At 41.3% G+C, this 18,651-nt stretch overlaps 1 protein-coding gene across 36 annotated transcripts in view; it reads left to right on the forward strand.

Moving 5' to 3' along the window:
- The window catches only part of LOC101925857 (T cell receptor alpha chain constant), a 487,011-nt gene that overhangs the window by 457,423 nt on the left and 10,937 nt on the right, over positions 1–18,651 (forward strand). Inside the window, exon 1 of one of the 36 annotated variants that reach the window (XM_073996938.1) lies at positions 672–792. The exons of 27 other annotated variants lie outside the window; for them this stretch is intronic. Coding sequence is in view for 8 of the 9 variants with exons in the window: in XM_065548612.1 (XP_065404684.1) it covers positions 9,362–9,476 (115 nt within the window). In the remaining variant the exon portion in view is untranslated. Of the gene's footprint in view, positions 1–671; positions 2,339–6,523; positions 6,895–8,047; positions 9,477–10,198; positions 10,332–10,356; positions 10,894–11,780; positions 11,893–12,072; positions 13,850–17,306; positions 18,534–18,651 lie in introns of those variants that run through there. 8 more of the 36 variants (XM_065548618.1, XM_065548613.1, XM_065548612.1 and 5 more) reach the window with 8 other exon arrangements.

Genomic DNA, 18,651 nt, shown 5'->3' on the forward strand with positions numbered 1-18,651 from the left:
TTCTTCCCAGATATGACAATGCATACCCTGATTTCTCTTGGGCATGACTCTCTTATACCATCATTACTTCCTTAGGAAATACTAAAACTAATTTTTGCTGCAGTTTTAAAGTCCTTTAGCAGATAACTAACACACATACCACTTTAGTCAGGGGAAGGGAAATGTCCCAAAATTGAAGTAGAAAACTAGGAATTTCTCTGATAATTGATTATTATGAAGTTATTTTATTAATGTAAAATGAGTGGCCAAGTTAACTGGACAATGCCAGCTCTGTACCTACCTCACTTAGATTCTATAGACTCAGTCTTGGGAGGATTCAAGAATTTAGACAGTTCTCTGATGATGTAACCCAGCAATGCCCACAACAGAGGAGGCATATTCTCTATTCTGGACTTAGTGAGTCTCTGTGGATGAAAAGATTCAAGTGCTGTTTTGACACCTAAAATCGCAGAGTATTTGCTCTATACATACATGGAAAATACACAGTTGATGTTTAGAACTTTGTAGTGGAAAGTGGAAAGCAAAGATCCCCTAAAACAAAATGGGATTGTAAAGACAAAGGAGGGTTCGTTTAGGATTTGTAGACAGTCAATTTGTCTACTCCAGACCAAACCTAAAGTGACAGTGACGCAGGCCTAATTCATAAAGGAACCACTGCCAACTATTTATTCAGTGCTCTGCCAACCTGGCCTGTTTGATCTGGTTTTTGTTGTTGAGCAAATCATAGTGTTTCTTCTGATTCTGGCTGGCAACTGACCTTTGGATCTGGGACACAATTGACCGTTGTACCTGGTAGGCTGCCACAATTAAATACTATTTGCACTGATTTACTAATCTATAAATGTATTCTGTACATGTAACTTAATGGGCCTGAGGTTGAAGATGGGGAGAGACAGCAACAATGCATACTAGAAAGGGTAATGTGAGCAAAGAATTATTTATCAGAGACCAAGAAGAGAAAGAGAAGCCTTTTTGCTACAGCTTTTAATAATAGGAGTTGATGAAAATGAATAGAAAAAATTTCATTTTAACTTAGAAGGATTGCTGAATAATGAGAACAGATTCCATAAGGTGAACCTCTGTTTCTGATAATATTTGCGCTAGAACCAGACTATATGCTACAAAAACTATCTCACACCAAATCTAGTTGGCCACTTACATTTCTAGTCTATTCTAGTAGCTATTTCTAAATAAGTCTTTAAACATAGAAGTGCCTATATTTAAGATATTTAAATGAGGCTCTAGTTCTGTAGCTCTCTGGTGCCCTTCCAGCAAAGCACTGCTGTAACACATTGTTTATCATTTCTACAAGTGAGAACAAGTAAGCCCCTTGCCCTCCAAAACTGCATGAGAGTTGTAATTACTTGGCTTAGACTGAAGTCACTTCTATGTTGTTTCTCATAACTGTGTTCATTTGTTGAGATCTGTTTAACTCCACACTGTGTGGGCGTCTAACTGTTGGCACTAAGGTTTCTTTTCTCTTGAAATTGTCAGCAAAATATTTTGCCCATAAATAATGTTTCATTTACACTTGCAAATGACAACCAACACTGCAGCCTCTTTTTTTCTCTTTTTCTTTGCTTCTTTTTTTCTGAAGGGAATATGCAAGCAGGAAGAAAAAAACAAAAGCCGCAATGGACAGTTTAACTGTGGGGTCTGGGAGGAGAGTGTCAACGTGGGTGCTAAAATCTACGTGGTTGTATAACTTAGGTACTGTGACAGAAAGACTATATTGATCTTATTAGGTCATACATACAGAGCACTGGCCAGCTGGCGTTGCTCAGGGTGTCCTTAAGAAAAGCTCAGGTCTAGTTGTCAAGTGCAACCCAGATTCAGATACAGAGTCTCAAAGAGAAGCTTCCAGATCACCCTGGAGCTAAAGGCAGAATATGAATTTTCCCCTTAGTTAAGTCCACCTGCGGGTAATTTTCATTTATAATTAAAAAAAGAGAAAGGTAAAGAACATTTACTTGCAGTGTCCTTGTTTCCAATATTGTGTGCATTGAGCACAGAGGACACAAGAATGAACCCAAGCAGAAAACTAAAGAAAAGAAATCAATAAAACCACTGAAGAAAACCAGTTGCCCTTATCTTGCCTGTCTCTGAAAATGAATGTGCCTTCCCTGCTCATTCCTCACTTTGGTTCTCAAATTTTCCAGTGAATTAGCAAAGAACTGGTGGGGTTGGGTTAGTCTTGGTCTAATTTGGTTAGTCATCTCTGGATAACAAGTCTCCTTTTTAGGAAGTGCCAGGGGATTTTTTGTAATGCTAGTAAACATGGTGTACAACTTCAACAAATTTTACTTTGGATCTGGGACCAAACTCAATGTAAAACCAAGTAAGTTATAGTTGCCTAGAAGAAAAAGTTACTAACACATTATGCTAAATTCTTGTTTTCAGTCTGTATTTGAGTTCTTTTATTTTGCATTTTGGGTCCCCACCCATAATATTTTATTAGTACATATTCATATGTCATTTGAACAGATATGTAGTAAACAATCCTATGATCGAGTAAACATGCTGAAACTGCCAACCGTGTTCTCAAGGTGCTATTCTATATAAGGAAAATGCCTGAATTTTAACTGTTGCCACTTAACAAAAGAGCATTTGGATATAATTTACAGCACCCCTGAATATCCAGAATTTCAGAGACAATTAAAATTGTATGTATTATTTAAAGATGAAAAGAATTAGATCCCCTTGATAATACCCTAATAACTAACATTTCTTCAATACTCGCAATGTGCAAAGCACCTTTCATACCTTGACTCATTTGACCCTCCTAACAACCCTCTGGGATAGATATTACCTATCTCCACTTTCACAGATGAGGAAACTGTGTGAAAGTTAAAACTAAAGCAAAGAGGTTGAAATAGCCAAGAGCTTACAGCAGATGAGGGGCAGAGCTAGATTAAGAGCCAGGTCTGCCTGTCCCCCAGCCCACTCTCTTAACCATGGTCTTGGTGAGGTTTGTGTAGGGCGACCTCGCACTGTGCCTCTAACAACTACAAGCTCAGCTTTGGAGCCGGAACCACAGTAACTGTAAGAGCAAGTAAGTAAGAAAGAAAAGTCCAGAATAATTTTAAGCAAAATGGTGGGTAGGTTTTTAAGCAATTTCACCTAGGAAGTGCAACGGTCAAGAACTAAATTCCAAGAGCTTTCCCAGTTTGTGTTAGAACCATAATTTTTCTACCTCACATGTCTCCCTCACCTTCTCTGTCACCTCAGAACATCTCCTCCTAAGATGGTACATTTTTTGGTGGCACAGTCTTCGTGGTCAGATAAAAACTGAGCTACTTATCTGAAATTATCTCAGGTCTCTAAGTGAGAGAGTTAGCTCCTTTCAAATATTTGAAGAACTACTATGTAGACCAGGTAAAGGGTGAATGTGGAGGCCAAATCAAAACCAGCAGGTAAAAGATGTGCTCCAATGTCCTCTCCAACATTGTTGAACAAGTGGAAGTGCCCTGCAGTGGAAAGGCTGCTTTGTGAAGTATGGAACTTTTCTTCCTTAGATATCTTCATGCCAGATCCCTAAGGTTAACCATGAGATGTTGCAGAAGGCACTTCTATGCCATATTAGCTATTAGACTGAATCACCTCTGGGCTCCCTTTCAACTCTAAATGCTAAGATCCCATGACTCAAGCCTGGAGGATTAATAGGTGAGCTCAGACTTGTTTCTTCTATTTTTACTATTTTGTTAGCCAAAGAAATAGTTCAGCAAATTATTCATAAGCTAAAGCCTACTTGGGATTTTTACACCTTGAAGATAGTGGGGTATGATTTCCCAGTACAGTAAATGAGAAAATAATAGGAGATATCAAGGAGGAAAAAAAGAAAGAAGAGATAAAGGGAATGTCTTAAGGGAGGATCAGAGGTTGAATGAAGGAAATGAGGTGATTTTGCAGAGGACAGATGTGGCTATCAAAGATTTTACAAGTTCAGCTTTGGAAAGTCATCCAAATATAATGTCACTCCAAGTAAGTGAGCAGCCTTTTGTACTGGAAAATAGGACCAGGGGAGCAAAAGTCCTTCCAATTTAAACACACTCAAAAGGATGTGTAATTGCTTTCTGATGGGAGGGAACTCTGAAGGTAGAAAGGCTATTGTTACCACAGATCACTTGTCCCTGGAGTTAAAGCATCTGAGGACTGACTGTCCAGCTTAGACTGCTGTCTGTGCAAGAAAAAGACTTACAGATGCTTAAAGGGGATGGAGGCAAATTTTCAACCCTGTATTCCAAAGCTGGGGGGAGAAGGGATGGGAAACATTAGGGCTGAGTTCATGCAAAGGGGACCAGCACTGTGCCGACAGAGGCTCAACCCTGGGGAAGCTATACTTTGGAAGAGGAACTCAGTTGACTGTCTGGCCTGGTGAGTGAGTTGCTTTCTATTCCAGGGAAATATTACTGTGGATAAATTAAAAGCGGAGATGAATTAACTCCTTTAGTCTTGAAACTAAAGAGATATGTGTATTTCCCCTCCTGGAAGACCCCAGTCGCTAGGTAGATTAGGATGAGGAAGCAGAGGGAAGCAAAGGTGAAGGAAAGTCCCTTTTAGGAACCCAGGAATCAGAGAGGACTTGATGGTCCCCACCAAAGGCAAAGAAGGGAGGTCCCACTAAAACATGTGAGCATCCCAAAGCACCTGCTCTGGTCCACACACAACACCTGGGGAAGGACATGGCCCTCCACCCAGAATGGGCAAGCGAATGAGAACATCTTTCTAAGGTGTGTTTTCCTTGGGTCCTGTGACTCTTGGCCATCTCCCTGTCAGAGGCTCCATCTGTCACTGCACTCCTTCTTATTGAGAATGACCTCTCTGTGGTTCTCTGTAAACTTTCCCCAAGAAGCCTGTTCCCCTGCTTCCTCAGCACTTAGCCTCACCAATGGATGGGCTCTAGAGTAGCTGGAGGCAGTCTGGGTCTGAAACTTTCACTGAGAAATAAAGTTGATCCACAATACCCAGTGGGTATGGCAGCTGGAAGGGCCTGGTAGGACCTAAGACTAAAGTATTTGTCCTCTCTTTGGGGCCTTTCCTGAGCACTCAATCAAATACAGAAACCCTGTTAGCAAGTGCATGCATGTATATGGTGCTCAGCATTTCCATTCTGAATGTATGGATAGCCCTACCCTGAAGATTCTCTGGAGCTTCTAGGGCTTTCTGTTTTCAGAGAAAATTGCCTTTGTGAGACAAAAATGGCCAAATGGGCCCCTGAATGAGGTTATGGTTGAGAGCTATTAATATTATCCTTATTCACAGAGAAAATCCAAATTGCCAGAGCAGAGCAGTGAATAACTATGTGAAGGGGTTAGACCCAAACATGTGCCCACTTGCAAGCATTCCAGCTCTATGAAGAGGATACAGTGCTAGGAGACAGGATTACCCTGCACATTGCAAACTCTCCACTTTCCTATACCATAGAAAATGTCCTTTGTTGAGCACCGACTGAGTATTATTTTCTTGGTCCCTGTGGTTTTTGCTGGGCCTCAAATCATTGTGTGATCAATGTTGCAAGCAACAAGCTAACTTTTGGAGGAGGAACCAGGGTGCTAGTTAAACCAAGTAAGTACTGGGGCTTGACCCACAATTGAGCCTTGTCATCAGTTTGAAATTCAATGTGCCGTGTTGGCCCAAATTAATGTCTCAAACTTGTCTCTAAAATGTTTTATGTTGCTCTTATGCATACCTGTGCACTTATGTACAAATTCAGCATGGATAAAGGATAATGTTATCTGGTGTTTTCTAGAGTTTATTTTCTTAAGAGAAGACACATAGTAAAAAGTACTTTCCTTATTTCTTCACATTTCTTATCTGATTTTCCCAAGGGGCAGATGAAGATGGATATGGCGTTTCTCTCTATTCAGAGTAGTTGATTTGAACATGGTCACAATAGCGGAGCAAGGACTTACAATTTCTAATGTTCAAAATATTGCTGTCTGTACCAGGCTGCAGCCTCTATAACCATTATTCTGATTTATTTCCTCTGGCCCTCATTTTTCCCAATTAATGTAACTGAAATATTGGTAACCCTTATCTTCTGGTTCACAGAAAGTGTGTGAGGATTAAAAAGTCACTGCTCTGAAAAGGAATTGAGCTTAGAGGGTTTTCTTTTGGAGGGGGGTATTGTTTTGTTGATGATATTGTCTCTTTCATTGAGGGAGGGAATAAGAAAGGAGGCATACTTGAAAGGCAAGGTAATATGATCAATACATGAACGTGTGCAAAATAAATCATTAAGGCATTCAACTAGAAGCCAAAAAACAGTGTGGACCCCTGCCAGCCACTCACTCACTAGGCAGCCATGAGAAGATGACTTGAGCTCTTTCAGCCTCAGTTAATCTAAAATGTGGAGATTATTATTCCAAACTTGACTATTTCAAAGGAGTCTGTGAAATTCAGATGAGATAATATGATGATATAATACATATGAAATCTCTTTGAAAAAGATGGGTGGTCAAATGATTCATGATTTTTAATAATTAGGTTTTATGAAAAATTTCATTTGAAAGGGTTGGGTTTGGATATAAGGTGGACCTCTCTAATAATAAGAAATAAAAGAACATGAGAATTGGTGAGCAAGGCCTTCCCTGAGATCTTCAGAAACCGGAGGTCACTCAGGAGAGAAATGTGTGAGGTTGAGAGCTTATAGTAAATGGTTTCTGAAGTTTCCTACCATTCCAAAGAGTGTGTGAGCTTAACATTTTTCTTGAGTTTAGCTAAATATGTGTTTAGTGTTAGATTAGGTTTCAACCAAGCGAAAGAACCCTGGGAGAAGTACCATGCTTGGAAATGAAGCATCCTTTGGTTTTTGTGGTACAATAGATCACTGTGGGTTTTCAGATGGCCAGAAGCTGCTCTTTGGAAGGGGGACCATGTTAAAGGTGGATCTTAGTAAGTATCATTACAAATGAATTCTGAATTTGAGTAGTTATTGAGACAAGTAATACGCTTTTTTGGAAATCTAAGTGGACTGCCAAAAGTTCTCAATTTATCCATATTTCATGGGGAGCAGAGCATTCTTCATGCCTTCTCCATCCTCACTTCTGCCAGGTGGGAGTTGGCATTGTTAACAGGGAAGCAGAATGGCAGCTTAACAGAGAAGCAGTATGGAAGACGTCTCCTTAGCTCAGTGATCAGTTCCATCAGAGAAGTCTGCTCTGAAATGCAAACACTTTCTCTTGCAGCTGGCAGCCCCTTGCAACCTCAGTGCTCTCCATGGCCAGGGCCAAAGCTTCCAGTTGCCCAGATAACATGCCAAAATCGCTCTGAAAGAAAATCTGTCTGTCTTTACCTTTTCTAACCAGGAATTTACATGGTTAGATTTATATCTAACACTTCAGCAGGGCGAAGGCATGATCTAAGTGTCCATGTGGACACTCTGTGTGACTCGGAGCCAGGCTCTGCTCTTTCAGCCCCTCCATTTATCTCAAAAGGGATGATGATTAACTCCTCTAAGCCTAGACTTCACTTTAGACATCACCTCAGAGAGGCCTTTCTTACCCAGACAATCTAACAAGTCGTCAAACACAGCCACTGCCTGGCTGCTCTCTACCCTGTTATTTAGCCTGATTTTAATTCACACACTATCAACACTTAACATTATACTATCTATGTATTTATTGTTTGCCTTCTTCTAGACCATAGGCACCATGAGGACAGGGATAGTGTCTAAGTGGCTTTCACCATATCCCTAGTGCCAGCACAATGTCTTTACACTTTGGAGGTGTTCAGTGAACAGTTACTGAGTGAATAAAAGACGTAGCACCAACTGCCTCTCTTTTTCATGAAATTACAGAGCTTTGCTATTTCATACCCAAATACTAAAACCCACTGAGATTTTTGCACCAAGGGCAAGGACAGAATACAAATTTCCATCATTTATAGTTTTGTCCGAGGTGGATTTGAGTGAGCGGGTACATGAGGTATTTGCAGGGCCTCATTTCACTGTGCCAACCAGGCTGGAACTGCACTGATCTTTGGGAAGGGAACCACCTTATCAGTGAGTTCCAGTAAGTACCTGATAATTATTGATCATAGTGTTTGTACTTATCCTGTAGTCATATGTTGCACAGGTGACCAAATGCCTCCTCTTTCTTTGAGTTAAGGAATATTGACATTTAATGAGGAAAGCCATTTAAACAAATGGGAAAATTGGATGTTGTCTCACACCCCTAATGCTCCAACCATAGCCCCTGTCCTATTCCATGCTCATTAAAAAAAATTTAATTCATAGAAGAAAGAAAGATTACCTACAAGGATATGAGTAGTTTGCTAAACAGTGGTAAAATGAGATTATGTACAGGTGTTGATTCCTAGGTAAAAATGGGGGTCAGAGTTGCTATCCTTTGGCTAGTAAAACAAGATTACTTGGGGAAATTATGTAAATCTCCTTGAAAGAAATAAGTTTCAGAGTAGTCTAGAGAATATCACTTGGACTCTTCTTAGGCTTTTGACTACATCTATTGTACCACTATTGCACCCTGAAAAGAGGTTTTCTCAGGCTTAATTCCATGGCTTAGTCTTTATTCCAGTATCAAAAAGGGGGAATCCCAACCAGAGCTCCCATGAGGGAGGATGGCTGCATGCTAATCACATTAATCTATTATCAAGGTAACTCGGGCGTTTTTGTCAGGCAGCACAGTGCTGTGATTTATAACACATTCATCTCTGGGAGTGGGACAAGATTATCAGTAAAACCTGGTAAGTAGGTAATATGTCACTAAAGTGGGAGGCTTAATGTGGCTACTGAGACCCACTAAACTTACTGCAGTATTTGGAAGGCCCAAGTGTCAAGAAATTAATGGTTTCTGCAGAGTTAAGTGGATTCCAATGAAGGAAGAAATGTTAAAGTAATGGTGCGGAGGATAGAAGAGCTAGCTGTGAAAAAAAATAGCCATGTGGATGAACCAAACATCACAGGCTGAAACAGCCTAGAGAGTTGATCCTAAAGAAAAAGGCAGAAAGTCTGGCTGAGCACTTCCAGTTCTCCTAACCTGACTTCATTAGTGAACCTGGGCCATAGTTTCTTTATCTATAAAATGAAAACATTTAATATCACCTCAGATTTTTTGTTTTAATGTTGTGGGTATGTAATAGGTATATATATTTACGGGGTTCAGATGTTACTTTAAAGATAAGCTAATCTATGTGAAAGTATTTTGTAAATTCTTAAATGCTATCCACATGTAAAATACTGTTTATAGAACAAAGAAAAACTATGTCAGATCATAGAATTCTTTTAACATGAAAATTTGTAGGTTCTTAGTGAAATAGCCATTTACATGTAATCTGTAGCCCTAGGCATTGGTAAAAAGCACTCTCTCTTCTACTGAAGTATAGTGGCTCAAATGCTACCCAAATGAAAAGGGCAGGGGAAGGGAAGTCATTTTGTAAAGGCAGGCATTACAGTGTGAATTCTGGAAGCTACCAGAAAGTTACCTTTGGAAATGGAACAAAGCTCCAAGTCATCCCAAGTGAGTCCAATTTCCTATGCATTTCCTCTTCCTTGTGTTGTCTTCTCTCAAACCGTAACATTTGGAGCACATAAAGGGATATAGTGGGCCTGCTCTTTTCTGACTGTTTCAGGAGACTGAAATAAAGGGATTGTATAATAACATCCGTTAGCATGCTCTTAGTACTGTTTTATCCAGTTTGTGTTTCTTCTTAGTATCAAAAAAGCTAAGACATTGCTCGTGAAGCCAATGGAAAACAGTGGATTTGCAAAGAAAAGGACTAAAGAGAAGACAAGTGGTACTTTTTACCAAGCTTAAAGCAGAGTGGGTGTCCTTTAATCAGAGGGATGCTTGGTTCTGGGGGCTGGATGGGACTCAAGTGAGTAACAAGGAGTCACTGAGCTTCTAAAATGAGTTGACTCGGGGGAGCAGGAAGCTGCCACTCATGATGATCTGGATGCTATTCCGTGAAGTTTCAGATTGATTGAAGTTAAAATTAGGGGTGACGCTATGTCAGGAATCTAAAAATTGATAACTGTAATGGAAATGAAAGAAGGGCTAGCTACATCTGTTGGGTAAATGAAGTTGAACATCATGAGTTTGATGGCAACAGAGCCAGAGATGTGGGCAGGTAGAAACTTCATTTCAAGTGATACGCAGTAAATACCCCAAATTGGAGTCAAATGGCCTGTGTAAAAAGGAAGTTAAAATGTAACCCGTATCTCCTTGTGGGTGAAAAGGCCATATCTCTATGTCTTAGGTATGAAAAGGATGTGTGGGCTTCTGTGTGTTTTTGACTGACTAAGAAACACTGTGGGATGGATAGCGACTATAAATTGATCTTTGGGAGTGGGACCAGACTCCTGGTCAGGCCTGGTAAGTAAGGCGTCAGAGAGGCAACAGAAAGATTGAGGTAAAATGTCTTCATGTCTCAGGAAATGATTGTATAATGGAAAATGAGCTGGAGATTTTTAGGAGCACTGTTACTAGAGTTCTGATGTCTGGTTCTAGCACCCTAATATAGCTGTAATCCCTCTCTAGAAGGAATAAGGAAGAGGAGTCTTCTCTCATAGCTCCTCCTAAGATTTATCCATCCTCTGCCAAAGCGTCTTGTGGATCCAGGATACTTACATCTTTGTTAGCAGTGCTGGCCCCTGCTCAGCCTCAGATCACCTATTCTTCATTTGTAAAATGAGGATAATAATATTTAAGTTTGTGGCACAGTTGAGGCCCAAATGAGGTAGTGTAATTATGCATATTATTAATCCACTTGGCTCATAATAGGTTCTCCATAAATGAAGGTTTTCTTTCCTTTTCCCTAAGTAGACCATGGGTTGAAACACTGCAGGTCATTTTTGTATGGGGATTTGCTACAGTGTGAATTCAGGATACAGCACACTCACCTTTGGGAAGGGGACAATGCTTCTAGTCTTTCCAGGTACATGTTGACCCCATCCCACCCATGTTTTCCCCTTATCTGGTTTAAGGTTTCTATATGTCTTGTGTGTTATCCTCACGGATTGCATCATCTTTGTTTTATTATCGATGTTCTGTGAATTTAAGATTGAGCCTCCATGGACTCTTCATTTAAAAATGAAAATAGCTAATAGAAGAGTTGGAAATAACAGTAGAACTAATTCACTAGGTCAGGATGGAGAAGAGACTAATACTCTAGACAATTAGGACAAACATGGTTTTTCCAGAAATAGCCTCACTTCCTGTTTAAAGCCTAGACTGTGGTCTCTCCCCGAGCACCCTTCACATTCCTCTAGCCCTCCATATCCCAAATTTAGCTGTGGAATCTTAGACAATCTGTGACATATGCAGCTACAGAAATCTTTTCTTACTGAGAATATCTGCCTATTTGAACCGAAAGATCCTTGAGAATAGACACTCTTTAATATTCCATGAAGTGTCTGATATGGTCCTTTTACAAAAGCAAGTACTTGATAAATTCTTGTTTAATTGAAATCAAACACCCAAAGAAATCAAGTTTCCAGGCCAAAGGGAAGAAGAAAATTAAGCAAATGACACAGTACATTTGAGCCTGTGGTGGAGAGAAAGAAATGCTAGATTGGGATTGAAATAGAGCCATGTTTTGGTCTCTGCTACCAACTAGCAATGTAACTTAGGCCAGATCTTTTGCCTCTAAGCCTCAGTTTCTTTATCTGTAAATGGGGAAGTGGGTCCAATGGCCTCTCTGGTCTCTTAGTACAAAAAGTCCATGAATTTATCCCATTTGGGGCACTTTTTTGTCCTAGGAGTAACTCAATAGCTATATTAAAGCTTGAGTGTTTTCTCACTCATTAGAGCACATCAAGAAGGGGTGAAGTGGCCTAAAAGGGAGTTTATTGTGAGGCATCAAACACTGTGATACTCATGGGAGGAGGAAACAAACTCACCTTTGGGACAGGCACTCAGCTAAAAGTGGAACTGAGTAAGTATGAGATTCTATGGTAATTACAAAATGTATTCTGGTGACAATAAGCAGAAGAAAAGGTGACGTTATTTTTGTCATTATATCTTATTTTTAATCTATTACTGAAGCATTAAGAGTTGTGACATCCAGATAAATTAGTGAAAGTATTAAAGACTATTTAAGCATGCTTTCTTTGGGGTGGAATTTAGCTAACCGCTAGAGCTAGAAGAGCTAGAAGAGCAGAAAATTGCATTGTCATGATCAAATAGATCCTTTCTACTTCCACTGCCGTGGATTCAGAGGTGCACTTAGAAGAGGATATTCAAGGTAATTTTACCCATGCCCCCAAAAAAACACTCCCAGTTCACTCCAGAGATTGTGCCCCCTTATTCTAAACATCATCCAAGAAGAGTCAGTGAAGTACAGAGAAAGAAACCCAGGGCTTCTGGTTTCAGTCCAGAGTTCTAGGTTTGATTTGGTCCCAACTGGCTGTGTGATATTGGAATGAGTCATCGCCCCTCTCTGCACCTCTGACTCCTCCAGTGGATGAGGGGGTCAAAGCCCTCAAAATCGGTTGTTCTGGGATTTCGCTATTATACCACCTGAGAGTTTATAGGACTCAAGAGTATGGAATCTTGTATTTCATAAACAAATTCTATAATCCTCAGGAAATAGCCCTGTTAATCAACAACCTAACTTAACATAGGAATAATAACCACCATCTCAGTCCCTACGATGTTTAGATACTATGCTAGATGCATGACATGTAGAATTGTTTATCTCCAATATCTCTATGAAGTGGGGGGAAGTATCCTATTTTACAAAAGAAGAAACTGAGGCTCAGAGAAAGAAGTGTCCAAGATCCCAAAGCTAGTATGTAAAGGACCTAAATTTAAACTTGGGTCTGCCGGCCTGACTAAAAAGCCCTGCTCTTTCTTTCTTTTATTATTTTTTTAATTTTTTAAATTTTATTTATTTATTTATTTGAGACAGAGTCTCACTCTGTTGCCCAGGCTGGAGTGCAGTGGCGCAATCTCAACTCACCGCGACTCGATTCTCCTGCCTCAGCCTCCTGAGTAGCTGGGATTACAGGCACCCACCACCACACCTGAAAGCCCTGCTGTTTCTACTGCATGATGTCGCAGAGCTTATGCCCTAGTTTACTTAGAAATGAGAGGTGATGCCAATCACAGTGACTGGTGAAATGCTTGGAATTTATCTTTGCTGCTTTAGATATTGCTGTGAGTTAGAGAGGGTGCTTCGGGAAATCTTGACATGGATGGCCCAAGTGTCTAAAGAGTTCTCTTCCCCTTTCAATGACAAAACAAAAAGTACAGAGTTGCTGGGAGCATTTACCCCAATAAGGAGAAGAGAGAGGGGAGCTGGCTGCTGCCACTCCCTTGTTCTGACTGTCACTTTCCTTCAGTGTTTCTATTATTTTCCCCAGGGAGACCAGCCACCAGTATAATTGATCTACAAGAGCCTGACTCGTTTATGAGTTATAGAGAAATGAAGGGTGAAGGCACTTTGGACATAGAACTTTAGCTCTGAGAAGGAGCTTCAAAATATCTAGTGCAAACCTCTTTATTTTCCCAATAAGGAAATTAAGACCCAGAGAGGTTGGTTGAATGGTCATAAAGTCAGTGCAAACTAGAGCTGGGACTAGAACCTGGAGATCCTGGTCCTGGGGCCATATTCTGTGGCTGCTGTTTGGTGAACTAAACTTCTGATAGGTAAGAAGTGCGAGTTATGCTCATAAACAGGAAAAAAAAATAGGTTTTACAAGGGGAGTATAAAAATGTCCTCCTTATTACTAGCACCTTAGTATAGGCTCCCTAGACCTGCTCCCCAGCTGTAGTGTAAAAATGGAAGGAGAAGGAAATGGCCCATTTTGTCGCAGTGCAAATCACTGTGGGAAATACTGGAGGCTTCAAAACTGTCTTTGGAGCAGGAACAAAACTATTTGTTGAAGCAAGTAAGTTCCATGAAATAACCTGACTTATATTACAGTTGAAGGACATCTGTTTTCATTGATTTTTTTTTTCTTTTTGGGGGGAAGGGCACATAGTTTTGTCTGCTAGTTAAATTAGAAGATAAATTGGCAATAATAATGTTGCACTGTACAGTATCCATGGGCATCACTCTTGCAAGAAACATGTATAATAACAGACAGTTAAGTGTGTATGGATAAAACTTCCCTAGGTCCTATCTAGAACCAAAACTCTGTAATTATATGAATAACTTTTTTAACTTGAATATTAGTGACACTTTTATATAATCCACTGTATACAAAGCAGAATCTTCAGTTGGGTTCTATCTTATTTGTTGTCATCTTCCAATGATCTTAGGAGAATTAAGGTTAAATAGTAAAATTAGATGCCCCCTACCACTTTGGCACATGCATGCAGACGTAGAAACATCCTTAGTAACTAACTTGCATGTGACTTGGCAATCCCAGGCTATGGCCCAGTGACAGGGTCCCATTTTGTACAGAGTTATGTCAGAGTGTGAACACAGGCTTTCAGAAACTCGTATTCGGAACTGGCACACAACTTCTGGTCAGTCCAAGTAAGTCAAATCTGCAGAAGTGTGTAGCCCTATCCTCAATATTGGACATATATAGATATAATTATTCTGGTCTATAATAGATTATTATTACTACTATTTTGTTGTTATTAATCATAATAATGCTACTCATTTCAAATATACATTTTCTGCCATATTATTCTTTTTGCCTTTAAGGAGAATTATTCTCAAGATATCAGGAGAGAAATATTTGAATTTGCTTTGAGTCAAGTTTCTTATTTGTTCCTCAGTTCTCGCCTCTCTGCTGAGGGTCATATGAACCTCACGATGTTTCGGTTTTTATATTGCCTTCTTATTATCTCTCTTAGAAATGCTTCCTTGGTTTTTCCTTGCCTAAGCACTTAGATTTTGCAGCTCACATTTACCAAGAGTATATTTAGCTTTTAACCTCTCCCAAAACTGGCCTCCCTGTTCCAATAATTATGCACAATAAAAGTCAGTTCAATTCAGTAAATGATTATTGAGTATCATCAACAAACCAGGGAATCATAGTTGGTTTAAAAAGAAAGAAACAAAGAAAAGAATTTTTTAAACCCTAAGATAGGGCTCCTGATCTCAAGAACTTCCAGTCTTATCAGGGATACTAAGCACTCATAATAAAAGGTCTAGTAACAATTTATATATGCATGTTCCAAGATAGGGGGGTGGGTTCTCTGATGGCTGGAGACAGGACAGGTATGACCATGCACAGTCCACATTCTTTGACAGAGAACACACATGATTCCCCCAACAGGGTTTCTGGAAAAGGAATTGAGTCTGTTCTGTGCTGAGATCTTTGACTTTCTTGAGGACAAAAGCCCCCTCGGCAGTTAGCATCCTTGAGCAGGGTGAGGAGAGGAACAGGAATGAGTCAGGCGTGAGTCACCCAAGACTCTCACTCAGCCCCGAGAGGATGCAGTGACTCTGAGTCATGCCAAGGCATGTTTTTAGCATGTGCCCCAGCACAGTGTGCATTTATGGCAAGGTGAAAAATACATTTTTGCATATGTCCACAGGAAAATGATACCTTCTTCTCAAGCATGGCAGATGAAGTAGGAAAATGCCCGCTTGCTCTCTGGTATCTTTAGAAATATTCACACCCACCCAGCCTATGTAGGATGCAATGTTTTTCATGAAGTTTTGTAAAGATTCTGTTTCTCCCAAAGAAGAAATAGCCAAAGCTGTGTTTGTTGATAGCTGTGATGAGGAAAATTAAGGCCAACAGGTAGCATTGGGGTCTGGTGCTGTTTATACCCTTTAGGGAGGTTCCTTCAAGTCCTCATACCACCCATTACAAGGAAAACTAGGATCCACCTTTCAGGGTTTCCAGATCTTAGAGCTACTGTGAAGGGGATGTGTCTTCAGAAAGGGGATGGGCAAAACCAGGATGTTTTTGTAATACGCTTATATACTGTGACTATGGGAACAACAGACTCGCTTTTGGGAAGGGGACCCAAGTGGTGGTCATACCAAGTAAGTGAGCTGGGATCCTCCTGCACAAATGGCCACACCCACTCCCATCCCTACCCTCTGCTGGAGAGCCTCCTATTTCCAAGGGAGCGGGGAAAGGACATGCCATTCATCAATGCCATATCGAAGAACCTTAGGCGGCCACTGTCCCAAATCTTTGCCTGTCCTTGGTTTCCTTCACTCTCCCCTTCTTTCTGCATCTCCACTGAACACACTCCTGTTCTCATGTAAAGCTACTCCTGATCTTCCCTGAGGCTGGATTTCAGATTGAACAAAGGACCACAGAAGTGAGAGCTGGAGGGGACCATGGGAACATCTTGCTCATGTTGCACAGGGGCCTGACGCCAGGGTCTAGCATCTGTTCAAGACCGTGCTGATGGTCAGTGCAGAGCAGTGGAGGGGCCCCAGCCCCTTACTCCCACCCTGAGTTTGGTGGAGCCACACAGCTCTTTGCTAAGTGACCCTCAAACCCAGTGTGAGATAAGCTGAGTGTTGACAGTACCCACCTGCTAGGGAGCCAAGCGCTGAGTTCCTGCCCCAGCTCAGGACTGTGGCCCAGGCCATGACCTCCCTGGGCCTCCGTTTTCATATCTCTGAAGTAGACAGCATGGTCTCTGTTTCCTCCCATCTTTCAAAAATTCTATGGAAATTATTGTGACTTTTTTCTCTATAATTATAGGGTTTCACAGAGGCAGGGCCCCGTCTGAGTCAAGGTCATTAGAAATAAAGGAGTCCAAGGGTTTTGGATGCCTTGGCCTAATTCTGGGTGGTAAAGAGGGAAGGATGAAAGCACAAATCACAGGAAGTGCCTAAACCCTGCTTGGATTTAGTGTTGCCTTGGACAGGAATATGCAGAAATCCAACCCCTGGGTCTCCCATGGGAAGAAGACTAGTAGTGGCAAGTGCCAAAGACTCTGGAAAGGAAAAGAGAACAAGGAATACTTCGAGAAAAGGAGGTCAGAACAGCTTCAGCAAAATGTCACATAAAATTTTCTTTGCTCTCTGTCCTTGGAGCATTTTCAGAAGCTCCTTGCATCTGACTAAAGAGTAACAGAGCTAGACCCTCAGAATGTCTGCCCCAAGCAAACAGAATGTGGTGTTTGTATTAGGGTGCTGGGAGCAGACATGGGGAGTTGCTGCCCTGCTTCTCTGCTGATGGGAAGGTGGTATTTTCCCCTGGGTACATGGGGGCTGAAGAGCTCTCCAGTCCCCAGCCCCTGGCTCCCACCCCTAGGCGCTAGCACTCGGGGGCTCTAAGGACAGCAGTCGGAGACTTTCTACAACTCGGAGAGTATTCAGGAGGGTTTCCCAGGATGTTGCTCAATACCACGGGGCAATTGGTAGAGGGAGGTCACATGAAATAGGTTTTATCAAAGGCTCTCCTCACTGTGTGCATCAGGAGGAGGCTACGTACTTACATTTGGAAGAGGAACCAGTCTTATTGTTCATCCGTGTAAGTATTATAGAAATGATCAAGAGAAATTTTGCAGACAGATTATATTATGGAAGGATACCACAGTAGTGAGAGTTTGTGTTGTGATCTGTTCCATCATTAAAGGACTCCTTTGTTGCCTGGGAGTAACTATCAGTGTCAGGTCTGATGAGATGATTGAGGCTGTGCCGGGCAAAGGTTTTGCACAATGGTTTCAGAGGACAAATCCCCGAGTTGTGAAAAAAGACTTCACTCTTGGTTAGGTTTCTAAAATAGAACTTTCTTCTTGGCACCCAAGGGGTCTACTCTGCCCCCTCACTCCTATGTCTCTTATGGCTGAGACTCTGTCACCACCTCCCCTAGAATCCATGAGATATCTTCCCCTGAATTAGAGCATACCAGCCAGGGTGCTGAGGCACTCTGTGGTACTGGAATGGGTGGTTCAGGGATGTGTTTCTGGGCTTCTGGCTGCAAGAAGCCTCATCCTTCCTCCTTGTGTAAAGCATTGCTGGGAATCATCCCATTATGAGCCACTATTTACTGAATGCCTGACATGTGCCAGTGGCCATTCTCTGTCTTTTATGTAATTCTCATTCAATGATTACATACATCCTAATAATAGGTAGCTGGTATTTTGCCCATTTTACAGGTGAGGAAACAGAGGCTTGGGATAAGTAACTTATCCAAGATTCTATAGCCAGGAAAGACAGAGCTAGAATTTAACTCAAATCTATTTGACTCTAGGGCCTTGTTATTAACCGTGCCACCACCATGCCTCCTGCGTTCTGTGAAGGAAGACCTCACACCTCCAAGGCCATCTGTTTGGTCTTTGGTTTGCCCATCCTGAGCCTTCTTACCATAGTGACCATGGCATGGTGACTCAGCACTTCTGAAGAGATCAGTAGAGCCATTGGGTTGGTGGCAGGATACAGCTATGGCAGGGAGGGAAGGAGAAACTTAGGGGGACTGTTTATTGGGCATGAAGTTAGAAAGAAAAATTTATCATCAAAACCATAGAATAAGCTGCTTAAAAGCTTTTCTCCCAAGAGAGAAGCTGTGAGTATGTGAGGGTCATGGGCAGCTGCCCCCAGCTGGCAGAGGGCAGGATTTTGTATTGTGATGTACCAGGGTGTGGACACGGGCAGGAGAGCACTTACTTTTGGGAGTGGAACAAGACTCCAAGTGAAACCAAGTAAGTACCCAAACTTAGGCTCTGGCCAAAGACATAGAAAGCCCCTATTCTGCTTTCTCAGATGATGAATCTGTACCTCCTGAACTAATTTTTCATGTTTGTTTATGAGGCTTGAATA

The sequence above is a fragment of the Macaca fascicularis genome, chromosome 7 (genome assembly GCF_037993035.2).
Source record: "Macaca fascicularis isolate 582-1 chromosome 7, T2T-MFA8v1.1".
Taxonomy (NCBI): Eukaryota; Metazoa; Chordata; class Mammalia; order Primates; family Cercopithecidae; genus Macaca; species Macaca fascicularis.